Source organism: Branchiostoma floridae, chromosome 1 (assembly GCF_000003815.2).
Source record: "Branchiostoma floridae strain S238N-H82 chromosome 1, Bfl_VNyyK, whole genome shotgun sequence".
Classification (NCBI taxonomy): domain Eukaryota; kingdom Metazoa; phylum Chordata; class Leptocardii; order Amphioxiformes; family Branchiostomatidae; genus Branchiostoma; species Branchiostoma floridae.
Window position 1 is genome coordinate 17,845,662 of NC_049979.1, and position 22,962 is coordinate 17,868,623.

General features: G+C 41.6%; 4 protein-coding genes across 4 annotated transcripts in view; 3 read left to right on the forward strand and 1 right to left on the reverse strand.

Moving 5' to 3' along the window:
• The window catches only part of LOC118425915 (enhancer of rudimentary homolog), a 3,399-nt gene extending 548 nt beyond the window's left edge, over positions 1 to 2,851 (forward strand). The window contains exons 2-4 of the mRNA XM_035835075.1: positions 266 to 353; positions 538 to 658; positions 1,440 to 2,851. Coding sequence (XP_035690968.1) covers positions 266 to 353; positions 538 to 658; positions 1,440 to 1,545 — 315 coding nt within the window. The 3' untranslated portion in view covers positions 1,546 to 2,851. The remainder of the gene's footprint in view (positions 1 to 265; positions 354 to 537; positions 659 to 1,439) is intronic.
• LOC118425901 (guanylate-binding protein 1-like) lies at positions 2,355 to 10,949 on the reverse strand. Its single transcript, XM_035835050.1, has 14 exons — positions 10,562 to 10,949; positions 9,434 to 9,564; positions 8,973 to 9,093; positions 8,586 to 8,757; positions 7,973 to 8,231; positions 7,639 to 7,793; positions 7,358 to 7,419; positions 7,072 to 7,229; positions 6,607 to 6,775; positions 6,227 to 6,413; positions 5,815 to 5,973; positions 5,525 to 5,620; positions 4,942 to 5,062; positions 2,355 to 4,622 (listed from the first exon to the last, which is right to left on the reverse strand). The coding sequence occupies exons 1-14, from the start codon at positions 10,837 to 10,839 to the stop codon at positions 4,579 to 4,581; spliced, it is 2,112 nt and encodes a 703-aa protein (XP_035690943.1). The 5' UTR covers positions 10,840 to 10,949; the 3' UTR covers positions 2,355 to 4,578.
• Positions 10,950 to 11,832: 883 nt separating this feature from the next.
• On the forward strand, positions 11,833 to 18,364 carry LOC118423936 (guanylate-binding protein 1-like). The gene is made up of 11 exons (XM_035832264.1): positions 11,833 to 12,275; positions 12,471 to 12,643; positions 14,374 to 14,539; positions 14,666 to 14,909; positions 15,113 to 15,322; positions 15,577 to 15,732; positions 15,838 to 15,980; positions 16,185 to 16,316; positions 16,545 to 16,735; positions 16,937 to 17,148; positions 17,355 to 18,364. The coding sequence occupies exons 1-11, from the start codon at positions 11,940 to 11,942 to the stop codon at positions 17,552 to 17,554; spliced, it is 2,163 nt and encodes a 720-aa protein (XP_035688157.1). The 5' UTR covers positions 11,833 to 11,939; the 3' UTR covers positions 17,555 to 18,364.
• Positions 18,365 to 19,307: 943 nt separating this feature from the next.
• LOC118423945 (enolase-phosphatase E1) lies at positions 19,308 to 22,758 on the forward strand. The gene is made up of 6 exons (XM_035832275.1): positions 19,308 to 19,662; positions 20,020 to 20,121; positions 20,393 to 20,598; positions 20,866 to 20,998; positions 21,417 to 21,540; positions 21,900 to 22,758. The coding sequence occupies exons 1-6, from the start codon at positions 19,507 to 19,509 to the stop codon at positions 22,070 to 22,072; spliced, it is 894 nt and encodes a 297-aa protein (XP_035688168.1). The 5' UTR covers positions 19,308 to 19,506; the 3' UTR covers positions 22,073 to 22,758.
• The last annotated feature ends 204 nt before the right edge of the window (positions 22,759 to 22,962 follow it).

The window sequence follows — 22,962 nt, forward strand, 5'->3', positions numbered from 1 at the left end:
AACATTACAACAAATAGAGTCACGGAATTAAATACCAGCAAATTTATTTCCATTTACAACATTGCAACTGATAGAGTACTGTAAATTACAGTACTCCATTTGTTATAATGTTGTAACATCCATATTATAACTTACTTTATTCAGATTAAGTATTCAAAGTTCCTGTCACATTGAGACTTGGCTGAAATGTTGATTTACCAGTGGTTGCTTTGAATCAGTTTTTTCAATTCCGTTTTAAACCAAAGTTTTTTTTTGTTTACCACAGGCCCACACCATACTGTTGGTGCAGCCAACTGGCAGGCCAGAGTCCCGAACATACTCAGACTATGAAACAGTGACAGAATGTATGGAGGGTAAGTACAATTACAGACAGGACAAATACAATTTATTACATTAAAACATGATAAACATTTTCTGATTTTTTTGTCATTGTCTTTCTGAATTGATTGTAATGTGTTTGAACATTGTTCCAATTCCGTTTACGTCTATGTAAATAAATCAGCCATAACTTCATCTTTGATACCTTACCTGTACCAGGCGTGTGTAAGATATTTGAGGAACACCTGAAGAGGGTAAACCCAACCAGTCCCTCCATCACATATGACATCAGTCAACTGTTTGACTTCATTGATCAGCTAGCAGACCTCAGTTGTCTTGTGTAAGTACTGATGACAACCTTTTGACTATATATATATGTAACAGTTATACATATAACAGAAAGTCTCAAAATGACCAACTGATATCCTAGAACTGATGGGGGGTGGGGGGTGGCAGGCCTTACAGTTTCCTTCAGGCAGCATACACATGTTGCCATGACTGCACAATGCACACCATTTGTAGCCAATCTTAATTACAGCAAGGGGTTTAAAAAAATCCTTGATTACAGTATGTGCCTTGGTTTGGCATGGTGCTTGTTTAGGTAGCTTGTAAATAGTAGTAATAATACTAATATAGTGCAATGCAGCTTACTTTGTGATATCATTTGTGATATCTATTGTCTGATATTGTCCTACAGGCATGTAATTGCCTTCATAATCACACGTTATTATACAATCAGGGCTGTCTCCATGACCCATCCCTCTGTCCTGGGATGGAAATCTGCTTGTTGGGACTGACAAAAATTTTACCCTTTCCATCCCATGAATCAACTTTATTACATGAAATAGGTGAAAATGTGTTTTTATAAGCTTAACATGTCAGATGTAATGAACTAATAAAATGAACATCATGACCTCCTAAACAATGACTGGGTGGAAAAAAGGTTTAAAGCTGGAGACAGCCCTGTAAACAAGTATCAATTTTCTTATTATGGTAGTTAAGGGGTGTGCCTTTAATTCTTTCGTGAAAAGGTCAAGTAATTTTAATGATATTCATCCTGGCCAAAAGTGTTTTGAGCTCTAAGTTTCAACATCTACATCTATTCTTCCATTGCCTGATAGGTTTCAAAAATCAACAAACACCTATGCACCCCATGACAAAGACTGGATCAAAGAAAAGATCTACATCTTACTGAGAAAACAGGCTGAACAGGCAAGGATGGACTGACGCTGAAGTCATCTTCCCAGGGCATTTTATCTTTCATACAAGGGATTTCCAAAGGAACAGTGATGTTAGTCATCAGACTTGGGAATAAGTGAAGAAAAACAATGATACAAAGATGAAACTTAGTTTTGTTACTCAGGTTGTTTTCCAAATACTTTATGTCTTCAGTCCCTAGAATTTTGTGAGGTACTGTTAAGGGTCTATAGTACTCTATACCTCAAAAATATTTTGAAACATGTTGGAGTTATAGCAGCGCAGCATGAATTTTAAAAGATTCAAAGCATTCACAGTTTGAAGTCAATCAAGAGCCATACTTTTTTCAGGTTTTGACCTGATAAGCAATATTACAATACAAGGGAGACCTGAGACAGCAAGGTGTATTGATGTCCAGTATTAAATTGGATGTGCAGGTAGTGTACACCATGGGGAAGTAAGCAAAGTAAAGAATACTCCAACAGAAAGTAGGCAACTAGTGTACCAACTTATTATTCCAACTGTATTAATGCTTTTGTACTGAAATCATTAAACTGTAAAGAATTGTTTAGGCATGGTTACAAATTCGGTTGTAGTTGGCCTTGATGTTGGTTGTAAAATTCATTCAGACCAGAGATCTTTTTGTGCCCAGTTTATTTTTTACTCTAGTTTGTAACATGACTAGAGGATGTTTATCAAATGTTAAGGTTGTAGAAGATAGAAAGTCAAGTGCAAAAGAGAGAACTTCATGCCTGGGGTGTCTCTATATCAAGTTATTTTAGAACTGAAGTAACAGGAGTAGTATGCTGAATTAGTGATTAAATGATACAAGGTAACTGACATTATGTTGGTGTTGAGGGATTCAATGTGGGATATATGGGCTTGTATTTGCCACCATGTCATATAGGGAACATTGTAGAGAAACAGTTCAGTTATACTGCAAACCATGTAATCAGTGATTAGGACTAAGATGTGTAAGTCTTTATATGCATAAATGGTTCAGTAGGTCTGTGGAATGAACGATTTTGATGTTGATCATTGGTTTTCAAAAAATCTTAGTGATTATGCAAATATTGCTAACATATCTGTGTTACACTGAATTAGTCATAAACAGATCTATTTGTTGCAGAGAAGGTTTTGGAGCATTGCTAAAATGATATCTTTTTCAAAGTTTTGTTATACTGGGTACTTCACTTGTACTTGTTTATGTAGCCTTTGTTAGCAGTTCAGTTTAGAAAACATATTAACCTTATTCACAATGTTGTTCAAAGGCACATTCATGTGCAACAAGCATGTTTTTTAAAATATTGTTCATTAAAATGTATGAAGTAGATGATAAATGAAATGTGTTTGACTTTACTCAATCAAAGTGCATTTTATTACTGACACAAAATATCAGCCACATACAATCAGCAGCTACCCATGATCAGACATGTGATACTATTCACTGTAACTACATGTACAATGTACATCAAAATCACAGCAATCAAAATCACTGATTACTAGTGTAACTAAATTTCTATGTACTCCATGTAGTATACTCGAAAGTATCTTGTACACTGTAAAGAACTTTGCATCAAACATGACTGAAAACAGATACAAAGTTCGTTGTGCAACAAACTCTGATGCTACTTATTGAGCTTTACTACATAAGAGTCCTCCAGTAGTCCTCCTGACTAAGGTGGGAATGTCGGACGACTCGGACCATTACCAACTCGGCCCATCTGCCGGGACAACTCGGACCATCCCCCCTGGACAGCTATTTAGTTGATTTTTTTTCGAAAATGTAATCCCCAACACTAGTTTTATATGTATATACTCTGAAATGAGAAAACTGTAGGTTGGATTGATTGAATTGTGTAATTCATCGGAACTTTTCGGCATTCCATGCGGCGCACATTAGGTCGTTGACCCCGAAATACGCAGTGTGTGTGGACACGTGGATAGGTGTGAGGTGCTTCTAATAGAGGACAGTAGTAAACTTTACCATTACTTGCTCTTCGGAATAGCTTTAGACAAATAAGATGTGGGTATTGATTTGCTAGTTAAGAATTTTTTATATCGCGGTTTTAATATCACCGGCGCCCGCGGCACATATGATGCTAGATCAAAGGACCGCCACTCTGTATGACCAGGAAACTTCTGACGTTCTAATAGTATCAGCTGGAGACAATCTTTATAATACTAGTACAAATGTACCAAGAAATGTCAAATTAACTTTTTTTCAAAAGATAAGTAATTTGGTCCGACTGGTACCTGGGGGTGGTCCGAGTTGACCAGGGGGGTGGTCCGAGTTGACCAGATTTTCAATGGGCCGAGTTAGTAATGGTCCGAGTTGTCCTGATTCCCCAAGTTGGTTAGGTAGAGATGGAGATCTAGACAAGACTCAACTAGCACCCCACTACACACTTCTGTTCTGTGTGTACAATCTGACATTTGTTTTAGTTGACAGTGATACTAATAAGTTACATATTTGTTGGTCAATGAAAGTGAAGTTTACAGCAGCTATGATAATGATTTCTCTACTGTAGCTATGCAACACATACTGCACAAACCACGTACAGATAAGGCCATACCAATTTAATTTGTTGGCTCTCAGATTTTTTTCAGAAAAAAACATGGAGCAACAGGGCAAACGAGAATCTAATTCTTTTGCGAAAAGTTAACATAACATAAAAAACAAGGTTTCAGCTTGAAAAAGATTTTATGACGGACAAGCTGTTGCAGCCCAACCCAGTACAAATGCTATACACTAGATGCACCTGTTTGTTTGAGATTATTAGAAGTACAGTTTTTATGCATGTACATTCATGAAAGAAACATGTTCATTTAAGATATAAGACGTCTGTATACCTCAATAATCATAATTAGTAATTCATCATGAAAATTTCCTGAATGGAAGGTGTGGGGTATTTTTTTTCTTTTCAATTTCCCCTCACCAGCAAGTAGCAATCCTGAATCCTGAGAATCAATTGATGAAATCAGTGTGGCCTACTATATACTACTATATGCTCATATACTATATGAAGATTTATGCCAAAGATGTCATTCAATAACAGGACACTACATAATGCTGCATCGAGAAGGACTTGGCACGTTCACCACAGCTGTAACAAAGAAACATACCATCAGTCGCTGCGGTGATCTATAGCAAAGAGTTGTGATATGCATTTGTGCTACCCCAGTGGACATGTTGTAGACATATATGGGTAACTATAAATTATGATATAATCTATTTCCTTCTTTTCATGTATATACGATGTAACAGGGAAGCAACTATCATAAGTGTAATCATAATGCAAATGACATTTCATCAGGCCATCATTCAGTTCACATCAAAGGATATAGTATGTGTACCGAGTGTTACACGCCTTACATTTCAGTACTTGTCCAGGAGAAGATATCAACAATTTAACCAGTACTTACGTGGAGGTGTATCCTTGATAGCCTTCACCAAGTCCATCATCTGCTTGTTCATGTCTGCCTGCTGCTCCTGCATCCTCATCATCAGGTCCTGCATCTGGGAGGAGGACTTCTCGTTGAACTCCTAGAGGAGACATTTAGGTCCAAGTTCGTAAATGAAGTGTACAATATATCCCAGTGGTTGGTGACACTCCTTGGCCAGCCACACTCCTTGGTCAGCTTTGATACTATCTTATGCCGCGGGTAAATCTGCCTGGAGATTAGTAGAAAATCTATATGTGATGTTATTCATTCAGTGAACATATGAATTTCCAACGAGAAAGTCGAATGACGAAAACCTAAATATACTAACTAAAGATGATAAAGCAACAAGTAACCTTTGAACCCTACAAAACTGTCATCCTTCCTGGTAGGAGAAGACTCAGAGGAAATCAGAAAAAACACAGTGGGATCCTTGAGCCAACCGTAAATTTAAACATCAGTACATAACATTATAACAAACCAATAAGTGCTGCTTCAAAACCTGTGACCTCCTTAAATTGTTACTTAACTGTGGCATTACTGTTTCCATGTTGTATTAACCTACCCTTGCCATGGTTGCATACTGCTCCATCTGTGCATTCTGCAGGTCTCGGTACTTCTGCTCCTCCTGCTGACGTCGCTCTGCTTCGTCTTGTCTCACCTGTGGGTACCATATTTTTAGTTAAATATTTGATAATAATTAATGCAAGGTAAAATGATAATAATGGTCATATCAGAGATGGCATGAAGATTTTTGAAAATTGGACTCATCTGCTCATCATGACTATTGGTTGACAGTCATTCAAATGTAATACCAACTACTAGTAGTTGATCTGATATCCTTGTTACATGTACCTTCTCCATCTGCTCTCTGTGCTGCTGATCCATTTTCTGCAGAGTCTCCTGGTGAGCCTTCTGCATGTCCTGTTGCTGGTCAAACAGTTGCTTCACCTCCCGGGCCTTCTCCCTGGCCTGCAGCTCTGCCTCCTGTGCCTTCTGCTGCTCCTGCATCAGCTGCAGGAAGGAAAGAATTGCACAGGCTTAATTCTTATGTTCACTTCATCACATACATTTCATCTCTGATGGAGGGCAATATATATAGCATATTAGTAGTCAGCGATAAGAAAACTAAAAATATGCACCCATCCAACCTCAGACACAGAACTTAATCTTCAACAACAAGGAAAATTTACAACTTCAGTACTGTACAGTAATATGATTGACCATTGTACATTTCCTAATGGAATGATGAGATTACTAGAAGTACCTTTTTCTGATACCCCTTAATCTTTTCAAAGTTTGCCTTCAGTTTCTCAAAGTTTTTGGTCATCTCTTGCAGAACGACCCACTTCTCTGGACCACGAGCCTGCTCACTGTACTGCTGGCGTGCACTAGCCAGCTCTCCCATCAGCTGCTGAAAGTCATAGTGTGGAGGAGGTGTCTCTACACACTTCCTAAAAAGTAGGACATTACACCACATGAAAAATACAAATCAGGGAACAGCATTAATGTCCATCTTGATACTTAAGCTCCAAAATAATCAATGTCATGCCAGGTATCTCTAGAAACAGTGAGGTTCAATGGGAGTTTATCAGAGAAAGTCAGAATGAAAATGGATATCGATCTGACCCAGCTAACATGGATTACCTTATTGGGTCAAACAAGGACTCAAACAGCTTCTGGCAGAAGACCTTGGAGAGTTCTTTGTTTGCCTGGATGAAGTGATAAAGCTCTCCACCAGTCACAACAAACCCCTTCTGCTTCTTGATGGTACCGTCAGCTGCCACATAGTCAACTGAGCGCTCCTCTCTTTGAACTGCAGTAAACAGTTAACCAGATTAACATTAGAAAGAAAATGTACTACGATATTTAAAACAGTTTTAAGCCTTTGTTGCTTCTGGTCATGACAGAATATGGTAGCAGTAATCCATGATCATGACAACATAATGATCACCTGCAATTCTCCAAGCATATTTAGAAATATCAGATATATTCTATTTATTTTACATCACCTGGGTATGCAGTTGTAGCCTTCATGCAGTCACGGTTGTGAGTTTGGTTTCTATTCCCTAAAGGCCTAGTGAAACCATCCAAAATGTTAATTGTGCCTACCCAAGCGTTTTTGCATTTCGTCCACCACAATCTTGTTCTCATTGCCCAGATTCCCTGAGCTGATCCCAAGATGGCCGACCTTCTCCAGAAGCATGTCTGTGACTACCTTGAACAGCTGGTGATGGAGGTCCATAAGGGAAGGCTGGCTGGAGGATTTCCTGAGCAAAGAACAGAATTTCCTTGGTTTCATCAACATGGAAAGACCTGAATTATTTGGTTATACATTGTACCAGATTAAAGTTTTACCGTAAAAAAAACCTTTCATCACTAAAATATATTTGCATACCCATTGTTTTCTGCACTTTCCAAGGGAATCTGTCCATTCTTTGAGGCTGCAGCTACCTGTGCCTGCAGAGGAAAAAGTGTATCTTATTACAAGTCATTTTAGTCACATTTGAAGCAGAACAGGAAGTGAATTAGACTGACAATAGCTTAGTCAACAAACTGTGGTATCTTAGCACCAAAAAAAATCATTTTTGAAATGCAGTTTAACTATATTTGTAATGTAATTATAAATATGTAATCATAAAATGTAATTATAAATAATGTACGGTGTATAAACCTTACCTGCATCTGCTGTTTATACTCCACAACCACCTCCTCAATGGCCCTGCTCCGCATGAGCTGTATGGTGTTCTTCCAGGTGTTGTCCAGTGCAGGGATGGCCTTGGGGTCATTGACCGCTTCCACATACTGCTTGGCCATGATGCTGAGGGCCACACCTGAGAGAAAATATTTCATGTATGCTTGGTGATTTTTAATCAGCAAGACTGCCAACACCTTTGATGGGAAACATAGTTATTTGGCTGCCACTTACATTGTATGATAAAGCAAACATTATTCATATTGCTTCTGAAACTGATATATTTATAACTTACATTGATTCCTCTCTCTTACTCACCACTGACAGTTGACCCCTTGTCATAGCCTCTCTTGGCACGTGATTTTAGAAGCAGCCGTTCAATGAGGTCCTCCACACCCTTGTTGAACTCTGGGTTCAGGTTGCCGGTGTGCTGAGCAATGTTGTTCATTACCTCCTTCTTCTCAGAGGGCCGCTCCAAGGTGGCACACTCCACTGAAGAGAAGAATGTAAGGATGGCCCGTCCTACTTTGTCACTGGTTGACTCATCAAAATCATCCTCACCCTGACGTCCAAGCACCTAAGTGTAGAAGGTATTTTGTATCATTACAACTGTGTAATTCAAGCAAACCACTGAGAACAGCCAGCAAGTGCAGCCCTAACTGATGCAACCACCTGTTATACCAGTATCCTTGATCAACATTTAGGGATCGGCAAAATTGCAATTTGGCTTTAAAACAGTGTTTTAAGGCCTAAATTGCACACTTTAATAGCCACAAAAACCTGACATTTTTATGTGCAAGAACACCTATGATTTTTTAAAAACCTATGCCAAAGCTGTAACATCTTACCAGTTATTTTGAAGTCATACCATCATCTTCCACCAACCACTCCTTCCTGACAAGAATGAGACACTGCATATTTCATATCTTACCCTAGTCTTCAGGTACTCTGAAGGATCCATGTCTACACCATCCTGGTCAGTGATCATCAGAGAAACATCTCGCAGCAGCCACAAAAAGTCTGGGAAGAACTCACGGAAAGCTGACATCTGTGTCTTTTCTCCTTTTTTAACTGTGATCCCCTTAGCCAGCTTAATGAAACACCTGGTGAGATTTAGAATGCGAAACATGTCAGTGATTCAATGTAGATATTTTGAATTAAATGATTAGTAACCCTGGCCACTGTGAAAATGTTAACAGCAAAAACGTTTTTGTTGTTAGAGACCAGCTTCTTTGCAATGGTACATATAATGACTAGTGAAGGTCGAAATGTTGTTAGCACAACGTGTAACATGTTTCAGTATAGTCAATGTACTTACTGCATCTTCTCCAGATCTCCCTTATATGGCACATTGAGGGAGTTGTAGATGAGTAGGGAGGACAGCAGGATAGTCATCACCAGGATACTGGCATCCTGTTTGGCACTCGCTCCAGCCGCATCTGGAGTTTTTAGGTTTGCTACTTTAGGTTTGATTCTTTGTACTCTATGACACTACCCTTTGGGTATAATTCTTACTTTGAGCTGACAAAATTTGTTCAGCTGGCCTAAACAAGAAAAGAACTTCATCAAAAGAAGTAATCAGAAGAAAAATCATCACACACTTTATTTGATAAAGATTAATCCAATTCCTACATTACCAGGTATTGTTTTCCATACACTTATACCTTTTGTACGGAAACTTATCAAATGTTATGTACATGTACCTAGCCTAGAGTAGTCCCAAGCTTACATAGTCTACAGAGCAAGCCTAACACGTGCCCTCTAGGCTAGCTCACCTACCTATGCCTTCTGTGTCCAGCAGCACGATGGTGAAGTCCTTCCCCCTCAGCACACTGGTGCCCATCCAGATGCCAAACGTCTGGGGGTCCATACGATGGCCTAGCTCAAAGGCATCTGCAGTGCCCAGTAGCCTATCCCGGATAACACCAGTGTGAGATTTTAAGTATGCATAATCATAGTCGCTAGAAAATTATGTTTTCAGTAGCATTTGTGTGTGTGTGTGTGTGTGTGTGTGTGTGTGTGTGTGTCTGTGTGTCTGTGTGTGTGTGTGTGTGTGTAGTCAACCAGCATAACTCCATCTCCATAATGCCTATATGGATTGTCTTGATATTTGGTACGTGGATAGGTCTTGATCAGTACATGCAAAAAAGTGAACTGAAACTGAAAGTCTAATGTCACTGAATGCTTTTGAACATATCTATTACCAACATGTTGAAAATTGATTCTGTAAATTAAGGTACATTAGCATATTGCACATTCTTTGCATTTACCTATCCAAAAGGCACCTTCACCTACAATATCCACCTTCTCCTACGCAGAGGGACCACAGTCGTGTCGAAACTCCTTGTGGTCGAGTTAGCTAGCCGTTGTGGACCGTGCGTAGGAGGATGCAATATCCATAACATGTACAGTTACTTAAGTGGCATTAATTAGTAATTGATTATGCAACCTAGATCCTCATCAGAATACAGGAGATAACAATATCTCAAGAGATACAGTGTTATATACCCAGTTTCAAACATAGGAATAGCCCGAGAAACCATGTGTATTTCTATGCCGCTTATCGGCGTTCACTGTGAAGGCCAGTCGTTTCGATCATCTGTCTCGCTTTATGCACCCCTTTTTGCTGAATGGTCTGCGCCATTAAGTACTGTTATCGAGATGTTATTACCATACCACGCCAAGGTTCACAGTTAATTATCAACAATTCACAGCCAGCCTCTTCTTTCAGTTGCCTGGGTTTCTGCATACTACGAGCAAATTTAAAGAAGACTCTGAAAATAGATTACCGGCGACAGAAAGCAGTTGCGAGTGACCGAAAGCTTGAATGCGGAAGTGACACTGCTGAATACATAAGTAGCTTAAAGCTTGCAAGCTACATATTGGCAACATTCAATGTAATATTACCTGGACAGGATGTAACTTTTACCGCTCCGACATGGCCCACAGATTGCGAGTGCGCTCACGGGCTGCTCGATCCCCTCCAGTAGGTCCAAGGCCTCGGGAACAACCTGCAGGGTCTCCCGCCGCGCGCCCTGCACCTTCTCAACTGCACCGGTGGACACATTGTACTCCAGATCGTTGGGCAGAATCAGTGGGATAGCCGAGCCGTGGACGGCCTTCCCACCTGCCTTCGGCTTCAGTGCCTCGACTTTGAAACCGTGCTTGGAATGTAGCCCCGACATGTTAACTGCAACAACCTGGCCACACAACGGTCTGCTCTGCCACTGTCACCAGCCGAAGCCTATTCTCTTCCTCTGGGCGCTTTACCGAAACTCTGCGACAGTTCCCCTTTTATATCAGATCCGTAAACATATAAGCCGGGGATTTCCAATGATTGCACTATGCCCCATAGTGAAGGGCAGCAATGAGGTTTCCCAGTAATCGCCCCTTGATTTATTTGAATAATTTGTTTGGCCCATGATAGTTTCACTATGTACACCCTCGTCTGAAGTTTGCGCACATCATTAGAATTCCTTTCCATAAGAGTCCCCCTATACAGAGCTGTAAAATTACATGCATCTTCCCCAGTTATAAATCTAAGACCGCATATCGACTCCTTTGTTCATACAATGAGTCATCCCGAAAAGTCCCTGTTGAAATTCCCCTTAAATGGTCGATCCGTTTGAAAAACGGGACGAAATACTCCTCAGTTGCCGAATAACACTTTTCAACATCATGAGGTCGCAAATCTAACGCCTACGAGTAAATCACACTCTAATCATAAAGTTTCTTTAAGATAGTTAGTTGGTCTCACATTTATGACCTTTGCAACCATAATGTTATATGCTAGTATTCAAGATATTATAGTACGAGTTAAGTTTTGATGATTCATTACTGAGAAGTCCCCAAAGTTTCACATCCAAGTGTTGCATGAGCTATGATGATAAAGCCGTTTTGCCAGATGGCCCCATGCCAGCCTGAATGTGAAAGTGAAAGTAGAAGCTGAAGCCACCCAGTGACTCCGAAAGTGACGTCAGTTTATTGGCACTTTCAGTTTCGGAGGTCTGGTGTTTTCATCTTGTGTGGGTTGCAAAATCCCAATTGGAGTTTCCACTGGGTTGTAACGAAAGTTGTTCATTTCTTGACTTAGGGTAAAGGTTCTGAGCAGGGGAAATTCAGTGCAGGGAATTCCCCTGTTTGGCGCACTTTAGACTGTCGCACCATTGAGATCATTGAGAAGTCACAAAAATCCCCCGCGCCAGGCTAGTTCCGCTTTTGCTCCAGCACAGCATTGATAAGAGCAGAACCGAACGCTTTCAGTCGTGCTTGGGGCTTCTGAAGCATGGCGGCGCAGAGGAACCTCTCCGTCGAATCCCTCGGTCAGAGCCAGTCTATCCCACCGTCTGTACCTCTGGTCCTGCCCAATAACCTGGAGTATGACCTCGGCACGCACACCGTTCGGCGCAAGCCGGGGGTGGAGCGGTCGTCCCTGACGGTGGTGGCGGAGGCTATGTCGCTGCTGGCGAGTATTGACGACCCGGTAGCGGTGGTGGCAGTGACGGGACCCTGCCGCACGGGCAAGTCTTACATGCTGTCCCGCATGCTGGGGTCCTCCGACGCCTTCCAGCTGGGACACTCTATGGAGCCAGAGACTTTCGGGATATGGATGAGCACTAAGGTATGTTTCATCAAGGACGTTACATCCTTGGTTTCATAGCTCATTAGGAGGCTGATTCTGGGTGTCGTCACGCCGCCTAGTCTCATGATACAGACTAACGTTACTAGTAGCAGTAGTAACGTTATATACAGACAATTTTAGACTAGTAGTGATTGCAGTTGTTGCCTTTTATTTCACCGGGCATATGATCCTCAGGTGTTGACACGTGACGGGTTGACAGTGGTGTTGTTGGACACGGAGGGTATCGACGCCGTTGACGCCGAGGCCCGAAACGACGCCTCACTTCTGGTCCTGACCATCCTGACCTGCTCCCTGCTTGTGTTCAACACCACGTCTGTACCAAAACAGGGCCAGTTGGAAAAGCTACAGTGAGTCATTGTGACCTTTGGTGTGTTTGCTTTGTTACCAGGATCATATTTAATGTATGGCGGCATTGTGCGCAATGCACGTTTCTATATGGTTTCTGAAGAGAGCCTCTAGTCACAGGTGGAAGCCTGTACTACTACTCACAGCGCTACACCTGTCCCCGTGCGCCACAGCCAGGTGGTCAATTCACTCAATTTTACAGGATAACCAATCAGAGGAGTTATGCAAATGGCACATATGCTAATGAGGTAGGGGTTTAAAAGGCGGAGATATCCCTCCATCATCACCTGTCTGGCCGGCGCGGGGGATGGGTGTGGCGTTGTGAATTTTTCCACTGTTCCAGACATCCACAATCTAAAGTAAATGAAGCGTTTAGTTGACATGCACAATATAATCCCAGGTAAAACCGTTTTTTTTCTTGTTGAATGGGTCCGCAAAAAACGGACCGCTAAAAAAAAAGTGACCGGACCTTGAACCAATTAGCAACGAACAGATTATATTGGCAGGCGTTCACAAGGTGCTAAGTAATGTCTAACATGCATTGGCATAATACCGGTCATAAGCCTTATACCGGTCGATTAAAAATAGTGGAACTTAAAGAGATCTACAATTGCAACAATAATCATTTCTGAGGTATGCACACTTCAGACATCTAGGTGTCCAATACATAATTTACAAAGCATCGATAACAATGCATTCGAAGACAACAAGGCCAAAAGTTTTCAGGTCATTTTCGGGGCAGGCGAGCTCGTCGTGGGACAGACACACTGTCACGTTCATCGCCAGATTTGTAAATAATAATCACATGTGCTCACGGCACAAGACGAGCATGATTCAACAGCAATCTTGAATTTCTTTTGGTGACCTACAACTCGTGTAAAAGTGTGAGGAACCGTTGCATTATCGCCCGGATCTACGGCTGAATGGGTCAAATTGAACGTACGCCGCCATTTTCCCGCCATTTTTAATGCTACGGCCAGCAGTAAAGTTTTACGTCATAGCGGTTGTGACGGACCAAAATTAAATGAAAATTCTTGTCAGTATACGCCCATTTTCTCATGACTTTTTGTATGCTCATGCAGATTTTTGTTTTGTGCAACTACTAACAGGAAAGAAAGGAACAACAGAGGATGTATCAAGGTACATAGCGGCAGTTAATTGTGCCGTGTTTCGTTCGGCCGGTATAGTGCACCCCCTTCCAACCACGCGCCCGTTCTCCGTGCAATTCCGCGGTGTGTTCCAATTACGATATTATGTTTTTAGCAGGACCAGAGAGACAAAATAATTTACACAGAAGAAGTGGCAAAGGTAAGCTGTAACAGCAACATGTAACTGGAGAAAATGATGCGTTGATCATTTGCCAAATTAGCATTGCTTGAGAAATTGCAGTAAACCGACCGGTATTATGCCAATGGATGTTAACAGTTACCAAGTTTCTACTGTCAAACTTAGCGTTAACTGTGTTTATATGGATTTCTAAACTCCAATGGGTGTCGGATACCCCACCAAACAGATTCCTTTCTAGCGAAATGGACCATTTTTTTTAGAAACGCCCATTTAAACTTTCCGGACAGTTAATTAGGTTCACGGATCCGGACCGGTAACTGATCCTCTGGACCCAAATCTGTACCTTAATTTTCTGTACCAGTACCCTCCCCTAATCTCAGGCGTTAGAATGTAGATGCTCACTTGCAGAGTTCTTCACGCACCTAGCTGTTTTATCTTTTTGTAGATGCTTTGCCGAGTTAGCAGAGGCGGTCCGTATTTGGAAAAGCGGCGAGATGGACCATGAGGAGTTCAGCCGTCATTTTCCCGATCTCCTCTGGTTACTGCGGGACTCCACTCTCATACCGACAGACGAGGACGGCAACCCCATAGATGCTCGGAGCTACTTGACTGTGAGTAAAAGTACAAATATTGCAATAAAACTGAATATAAGGCAATGTATTGTAAAGTTGAAACGAATGTATTGTAGGATAGAGGTGTAACTAATTTGCTACTGCCTATTCACTCTATCCTGACAGAAGAGGATCCTGAAAGAGAGCGGTCGATTCAGACCGACACCCAGCGACATGGTCAGCCGGGCCATCACCAGTTTCTTCCCCAGCCTGGACTGCCGGACGCTCCCACCTCCGTCCAGCGACACGACCGTCATGCAGAACATCGAGACCAGCCATGACAAACTGGACCCTGAGTTCAACCAAGCCATGGAGGACCTGGTGAAGGACATATTGTCCTCTATCAAACCCAAGCAAGGCTTCGGACAAGGTACATGTACTTGAAAATCACCCGTGAGGAATATAACGGTTTAACAAACCGTTGACGACGTACATGTTGTCCACCTACGTTCGATACCGATATCGTTTTCATATGGCCCTGACATTGTTACAACTTTAAGTTAATAACGCACCTAGATCTACATTGATATTAAAGATCGTTATAACTTATTTTTCCATACAAATGTCTCCCAGGAAAGACAGTTACAGGCCGTCAGCTGGCAGGCCTTGTGCAACAGTTCGTCGCTGCCCTGAACGACCCTAGGGCCCTGCCAACCCTACAGACCGCCTGGGACGCCGCCCTGATGACGCTGGTGGAGGACACCGTGCGGGAGCTGCAGGAGCGCTATGTACAGGAGATGCGGCAGGGAATCCAACAGGCTGGCGGCATGCCGCTGGAGGAGGGTAAGCTCAGAGACATTCTTGTCTGTGTTGGCACTAACGGCTTTGTTTGGTTGATTCTTTCGTGTTACAACTCGACCAGGTATCAACATTGTTCATTTCTTCAAGAACCTCAAATCAGCACGTCGTGTAGAAAACAACATAGTCACAAGAAAAGTGAAGTTGTAATGATACAAAGTAACAAAATTAATGTACAAACCATCACCTTATTTTATTATGAATAACATACTCATGATACGTACAACATGCTGTCACAGATCCCAACAGCAGCGTGCCATCTATGATGTCCCTGCACCAGGCTGTGTTTGAAGGGCTCCTGGACACCCTGAAGGGTCGGCTCCACAGTTTTTGTGAGGCGGCCGAGATGACACAGGCCGTAGTGGATTTGACAGCTCGCGTCAATGGGACCCAAGGCAAGTTTCGTTTGTAATCTATCTTAATTCCCGATTTAATACTTGCAAAACCTAACATTGACCATGTCAGCAAACTATCATTCAATTACGTTTATCTCCATATAGATGACAGCGGCTGTGGGATCTTGTCCAGCCTTCTGAGTGAAAACCGCAGCAGCTCGGAGAGTTTCTGTAATCAGCTGATACAGAACCTTTACCAGCCCATCAGCGAGAAGCTAGCCTCTCCGCCGGACAACTACGATATCAAGGTCGATCTAAAAGAAAACTCTCATTGAAAGGAAAATAGATTGTTGCAAGTTCCATCATACAGATTTTATAAACAGGCTATGATAAACAAACACCGTTTTTTATGCATTAGATATACATGGTCTTAGTTTATCATGCCATAATTTTGAGCATCCCAAAACTTAAAGACTCTGGTGCTTAACATGAGAGTTATGTGATTTTTCCAGGCTCTTGAAGCTGACCTGGCGCAGCTGAAAGCGACATACGACGAGGAAGCTAGAGGGCCATGCAAGCACAAGGTTTACCTGCAGTTCGCAGAATTCCTGGAGGGACAGAAGACGACATTTTCCACCATCAAGGTATCAACATCGCATTAATCATGATGGATATTGCTACAGTAAGTAAAACAACGTTGGCATTAACATATACCCTCCGGTGTAAGTAAAAGAACGCTTGCACTTACTTATTCCCTAGATCACTGGCATTCCCTGCTGGAATGACCGAAAAGACTAGAAATGGGAATACATTTCTACTCAAGCCTATACCATATTTCTATACTCATTGATAATGGGTGAATGTCCAATCAGGGTTACCAAGAGGAGGATTACAAGCTACAGGAGGAGACACGGCGGCGGGAGGCTGAGGTGGCCAACCTGCAGGAGGAGAGGCTGCAGGTGGAACGCCAGATGGCGCTGTCCATGAAAGAGCAGCAGGACCAAGTGGAGATGTTGATGGCGGAGTTTGGACGGGAAGTGCAGAATCTGAAAGAGGAAGAAAAGTAAGTTGATTTTTGAACCAGCCAACAGAAACTTAAGCTACAGAAACAACTATAACAAACCGATGAGAAATTCATACACTGAAATATTGGCCACGCTCCAAAGGTGACTAAATTACATTTGATATCACGTATTATCAAATACATGATTTCACCGAAATTGTGCGCAACAAATAAATTCAACGACGTTGTTGTTTTGTGCAGAGAGCGCCGAGACGCCATGTTGCGGAACCTCCAGGTGCAGATGGAGGAGAAGGCCCAGCAGAACGTGGCGATGCTGGAGGACCTGTCCCGCCGCCAGGAGGGCATGGTGCAGCAGCAGATGGAGGCCATGCAGCAGCAGCAGCGCCAGCAGATGGACGGGATGATGGAGATGGCCAAGGCCATACAGGAACGGAACGACAAGCTCGCACGAGGTTTGTGGTCAACATCAGACTCGACAGTCAGTCAGTGCATATTCACTCATAGCGACATAACATTATCGTTAACGCTGACGTTATCCCGTAGGGACACAGTGATAGACCAAACTTTTATCTGCAACCCATTTTATGTGACAACATCTCTTTGTGATGTCCGAATTGCTTAATTCTTGTAATCAATGTGTTTGTGTGGATTTCTTCAGATATGCAAGAACAGGCACAGAAGGCAAAGTCTCCGGGGTTCTTGGACAACATATTGGGTTCCGTCGTTGACATCGTGAAGCAGGGGGCTAGTCTGTTCCTCATGTCCAAGTTTCCTCTTGCGGGCGCTGCCGCAGCCGTGGGTGCGGGGGCAGCCCAGGCAGTCACAAGTCGCACCGCAAAAGCACCAAGCACTAAATAGTGAAATGTTGAAATATTCTATACTTTTAAGTTTTACCTTTGTAGAAAAACGTGGTAATTATATAGTATTACCTGCTTTATCGCATAGTGTATTGCTTAGCGTGGTATGAAATCCGAAACATGGTCTGACTTACTGCTTCAGTTCTCCAAGTCCAACCTGTTGTCGTGTTTATGATGAATCTGTGCCGCGAGGTAGATACGGGGTATTTGTTCCAATATTTCCTGGAAGTAGGTTTACAACATGTAAAGTAAAGTAGCACAGTACTCGGAAGTGAAATCAGCCATGTGTATGTGTGAATTTGCATTGTTATGAATTTACTGCTATTAAAGTACACCTCAACAAATGATCCTGCTCAAGATGGTGCTCGTGTTTACCAAAACCATGTACCCGGTAAGACAGAAACGGCGCACGAGACTTTTTCTCATGATCAGCTGGCACAAGCTTGAAAGGGAGTGGTAGGTTTACACGAGATCATTGGCGAAGGCTATAGGGACAGCCTGATTGAATCGTGGTCGGCCCGTCTTCGACGACCGCCGCCCCCTGTGGTAAGAGGCCGGCTATGGTCGTAGACACAGCATTTATCCAAGAGATAAACGTCAGTTTTTTAAACTTTTTTGTCGAATTAAGATGTTTAGTTTGTGTCATGATGTAACGTCGTAATGTTGATTCAGTAGTTCTTGCTGTTGATTAGACACATACGAAACTTTTATAATTATTATTTCCTCCGTTGTTATTACTGTCATTTTTATGCCATGTTATGTTGACTTAGATTATTTTGTTGTCAACCTGAATTATATGTTACCATTCTAATTATTAGTTATCTTTGTTAATTTTGACTGTCATTTGTTATTCTGTTATTTTGACCTACATAAGCAAGTATTTTACTTTGACCTACATAAGCAAATGTGCTTCTTGTCCATCGCTCACTTAACGAATGTGAATGAACTAAAATAAGATGAAATGAGATGAAATAAGATAAAACAAAATAAAACAGCAAAACAAAGTAAAATAAGATAAAGTAGAAATAAAAATAAATTGTTAAGTTAGAATATAAATTAAATTAGAAAATAGAATAAAATCAATCGGCGTAAATCTGCGCCTGAATACTGGTCAATTTTTGTAGGAGAAAAAGTATAGAATAGTTAGTACATTTGTCCAGACAATAACACCACTAACGTTAAATGACCTCTTAAGCGACAATAATGTCTTGCCCTTGCCCTACCCACACATAGCCCCAGACGACTGTTGCTCTCGAGCTATAAGCGATAACCAACAGTCGTCTGCGGCTAACCCATACAATATCCCAATAACCCAATAACCGAAAAAATATTATGAAAGGAAAAGGTCACGATTCTTCCCACCAACCTCTGCTTGGAGAGTAACGTTACCAATAACCATCGGATATCGGAAATAACGCACGTCTACACTTTTAACAATACTGGTTTATTGTATAAATGAAAATAAGCCCACGTCTGAGGTCGAAGAATACGGTATTTAGTCTATTAGTTGTACTAGTTTAGGCGAAGCCAAAACCAAGACACTGCAGGATCCTGCAGGGGTTTTCGGATAATATTTGTAACAAGTTTGAAACAACAACAACTATTTCAAGTAAAATGATATTTCAGTTGCACTCATTTAAAACTGCTGATACAGTTGATAATGAAAGTTTGAACATGTTTGAACTGATTCACATATGTTGTACACAATTTGAAAGTAACTGACAAAGAAACAGGTTATGTCTAGGTCATTCACCTTTGACCTATGTACTCTCACATGGCCGGTTCGCAGTCACAGAGAGCGGATCACTCTTCCGTAGCTGTCCGAAGTTGTCGAAAGGAACGAGCACCAACAGAGCTTCAGAACACCTTTATGCCTGATGGTAGGCTAGATATTAAACGTCATATCTCTAGAGACTCTGCGATTGTTGGACGTAGAATACTTTGACGTCTAGCATGTCAGATCGCCGCTTAAGGCGACGTCAGGGAACTGCTGGGACGGACAACAAGCGGCGTGCTGATGGGCCACATGACATCTCAGGTCTGTTGGACGGTGTGTCCGTGGTGCTGCTGGACATAGAAGGGACCACAACTCCTATCACCTTTGTTAAGGTGTGTACACTAGCAACAAATGATAATCACTAGTCATTGGGGATAGAAAGGGGTACGCAGTACTACGCACTATGTCTTTAAACATTAAAGTTAATAAAGTAACATTTGTTATTATAACGACTTAAACGTTAACATGTCAGCTTTGACAGAGGGTCAAAAAAGGTGTCGTAGCAATTGTAACGTTAACCCTGACAACTGACAGATCCCTTAATCTAAAACAAAGCTAGGAATATGAAACAAAAATCATCTTTGACATAAATGTTGCTTCCTAATATATTTGATAATGCAGAATTTCGACAACCTCTTTGTTTTGATATAGAGGTTTTAACACTAACGGGGTTAGTCATTTCCCACCAGGATGAGCTGTTCCCATATGTGCGTTCCCATGTAAGACAACATCTCGAGGAACACTGGCAGGAGGAGGAATGTCAGGAGGATATCGCTGCCCTGAGGAAACAGGTGAGGACTCAGCAAGGAAGCCATCGCAGTATCCACCCGTTCATCACCAACATCTTTGACGTTTTTGGTTTGACCTTTAAAACATTTACGACTGTGAAATCAAGGAGTCTTTTTCTGATGTAGTTGGTGAAACAGACAATGATGTTGTTTTCCTCTTTCAGATTCTGTATGTTGTCCACTGACTGAATGTTGTTTTTTTGTTTTGTTTCCATGTATGCTTTTTACAATTGCAAATCCGGATCCATGCCAAATCTCACCACACATCTGCTAGGCAAAGGAAGACAAGGAGATGGATGGTGTGGTGCTAGTCCCAGAATGCACCACAGATGATGATGAAGAGACCAGGAAAAAGGTGCTAAGTGCTGTTGTGGACAATGTGCTGTGGAACATGGATGCTGATAGGAAGGTCACAGCACTGAAGCAGTTACAAGGTCACATGTGGAGGGCTGCCTATCAGACAGGCAAGATCAAGGGAGAGTATGTAAAGTTAACTTTCGCTGGTATGAATTTTAACACTACGTTGCTTTAGAGGAATTTTCGGGATGTCTTTACAAACTCTGAGTGTAGGTTGTTGATTTTAATTATTTTGTATTTGCATAAGTAAGTTTTGTATCGAAAATTTCAAAAAACGATTGCTTTGTAAACTTTTGCAAAATACAAATGTATGTGTATTTATTCACGGTAATTATGAGAAGGTTTTTAAAGAAATTGATTCATGCAATTCATTCGGATAAATCTTTTTAGGGTATACCCAGATGTGGTGCCTGCTATCCGAGGGTGGTTGGAGACAGGTCGTCAGGTGTACATCTACTCCTCAGGCAGCGTGGAGGCACAGAAACTCCTGTTTGGTTTCTCCTCAGAGGGAGACCTGTTGGAGGTAATGCACAAGGAATAATCTCAGAGTAAAGTTTGGTCCACTTTCAGCTGAGAAATATCCATGGTGTACATGTGTGTATCACTGTTCAACTTCAAGTTAACAGTTATCATAGGCTGACGTGTACGCCTATGGAAGCTGGAAGTCACTTTTCAATTACTGGTACTAAAAGTGTGTGCTGGTCAGTACATTGAATAACATGTAGATGATTGGGAGCATTACATTCTCTCCTGCGGAACGATGGCTCCGGATTGAATAATTAATATTTAGACCCAATCTAAATCATAGCCGTTGCCGTTCTAGATGTATCAAACATTTATGAGATAAAACATTGCTCCAAGGCAAGCTAGTTGTGCTTATTTTGTCATCCACATTGAAAGTTATGATGGTGGAACTGGTTGTTGCATCCCTTTTCCTGCAGCTGTTCAGTGGCCACTTTGACACCACCACAGGTCTGAAGGTAGAGACGGAGAGTTACAGGAGGATAGCCAAGGCTGTGGGCTGTGATCCTGCCAACATTCTCTTCCTCACAGATGTTGTAAGAGGTTAGGATCTGTGTCATTTGTATACCACAGTAGCACATTATGTTATGTATGCTATGTAGAGTACAGATAGCAAGGGTGTGTCCATTGCACCTGGATTTGCTAGAATTAAAGTTTTATTGCAAATTCTTGCCCAAGGGCTAATTGCAAGTGACAAACAATGACATACAAATAATGGTAAACAGTATACTAAGCGATTACTCTAGTCTAACTTAAACTAGTTAAAGATGTAACTTATTGGGTTTGACTAGAATAGCAATAATGCTTTTGCATGACATTGAGCTGGGAATAGCAAGTCTTATCTGACCTAACAACCTACTTGATGTACTACCTCTGGTAACTTACCAACTTTTTGCTTACAGAGGCCAAACCATCACGTGAGGCTGGGATGAAGACATGTCTTACAGTGCGACCTGGGAACGCACCTCTCACAGAGGAGGACTGGGCAAACTACCCTGTCATCAAGTCTTTTTCTGAACTGGCTTGTAATGTCAGTCCTACCAAAATGCGATCCAGAGGGAAAGCTGCAACATAGCCTTGTGCAAACTTATCAGCGACATGGACATTACATAGCTGTCTGTTAAAAGGATACAGTTGACATACAGACTTTTAATTGGCAAGTCCCAATCTGAACTGTAAATCCAACACAAAACATGGCACTTTCCAAATCCTGATGTTTGTGTTACAGTACAAGAATGGCTATGAAGATCAGATAAATGAATATTTGTCTGAATAAAGCAGTCAAAAAGCAATCAAGCAGGCTTGTCATCTTCAATTTAGCCTCTTTCTTTTGCATTCTGCATAGTTTGGATTACGTATGTTTTTGCTCTATATACTGTTTTGCTGGCCGCAAACTGTTTTAAGAGAATAACTCTTGCCTACAGGATAATTAAGACTTGCTTTTCATGTCAGGGCACCTGGACTGAATGTTGTGAGCATCAAATACAGAAATACCGTGTTCTAGGTAGAGAGAACTATAAGGACTACGGACTATGAACTAGAGAGCTGGTACTGAAAAAGTCTTGGGGGAGGGGTATTGACTGGTACAGAGAATGGAAGTCTTCAACCATCACGTTGTGCATGACAAAATGCAGTGAGGAGTATTTTCAAACCAATGTCTTGCCCCTTATCTTTTCCCTGGAGCAGTCTGTGGAAAATACTATGAATGTAATGCAATGCAACATCCATCTCTGCACAGTTCCAATAAACCCATCAAACGTACTGTTACTGTGACTTTTCTTGTCATAATTTTGGTGATGCTTGAATCTATGATCCTTAAAAAGGGAGTTTTGACAATTATCATATGAATCACTACTAGGTTGAAACTTTGCAAATTAGAACATTACAGGTACTTTGACAATTTTTTTTAACCAACTTTTAGTTTTTACATTCAAAGTGTCCTATATATTCAAACTAATTGCTGCA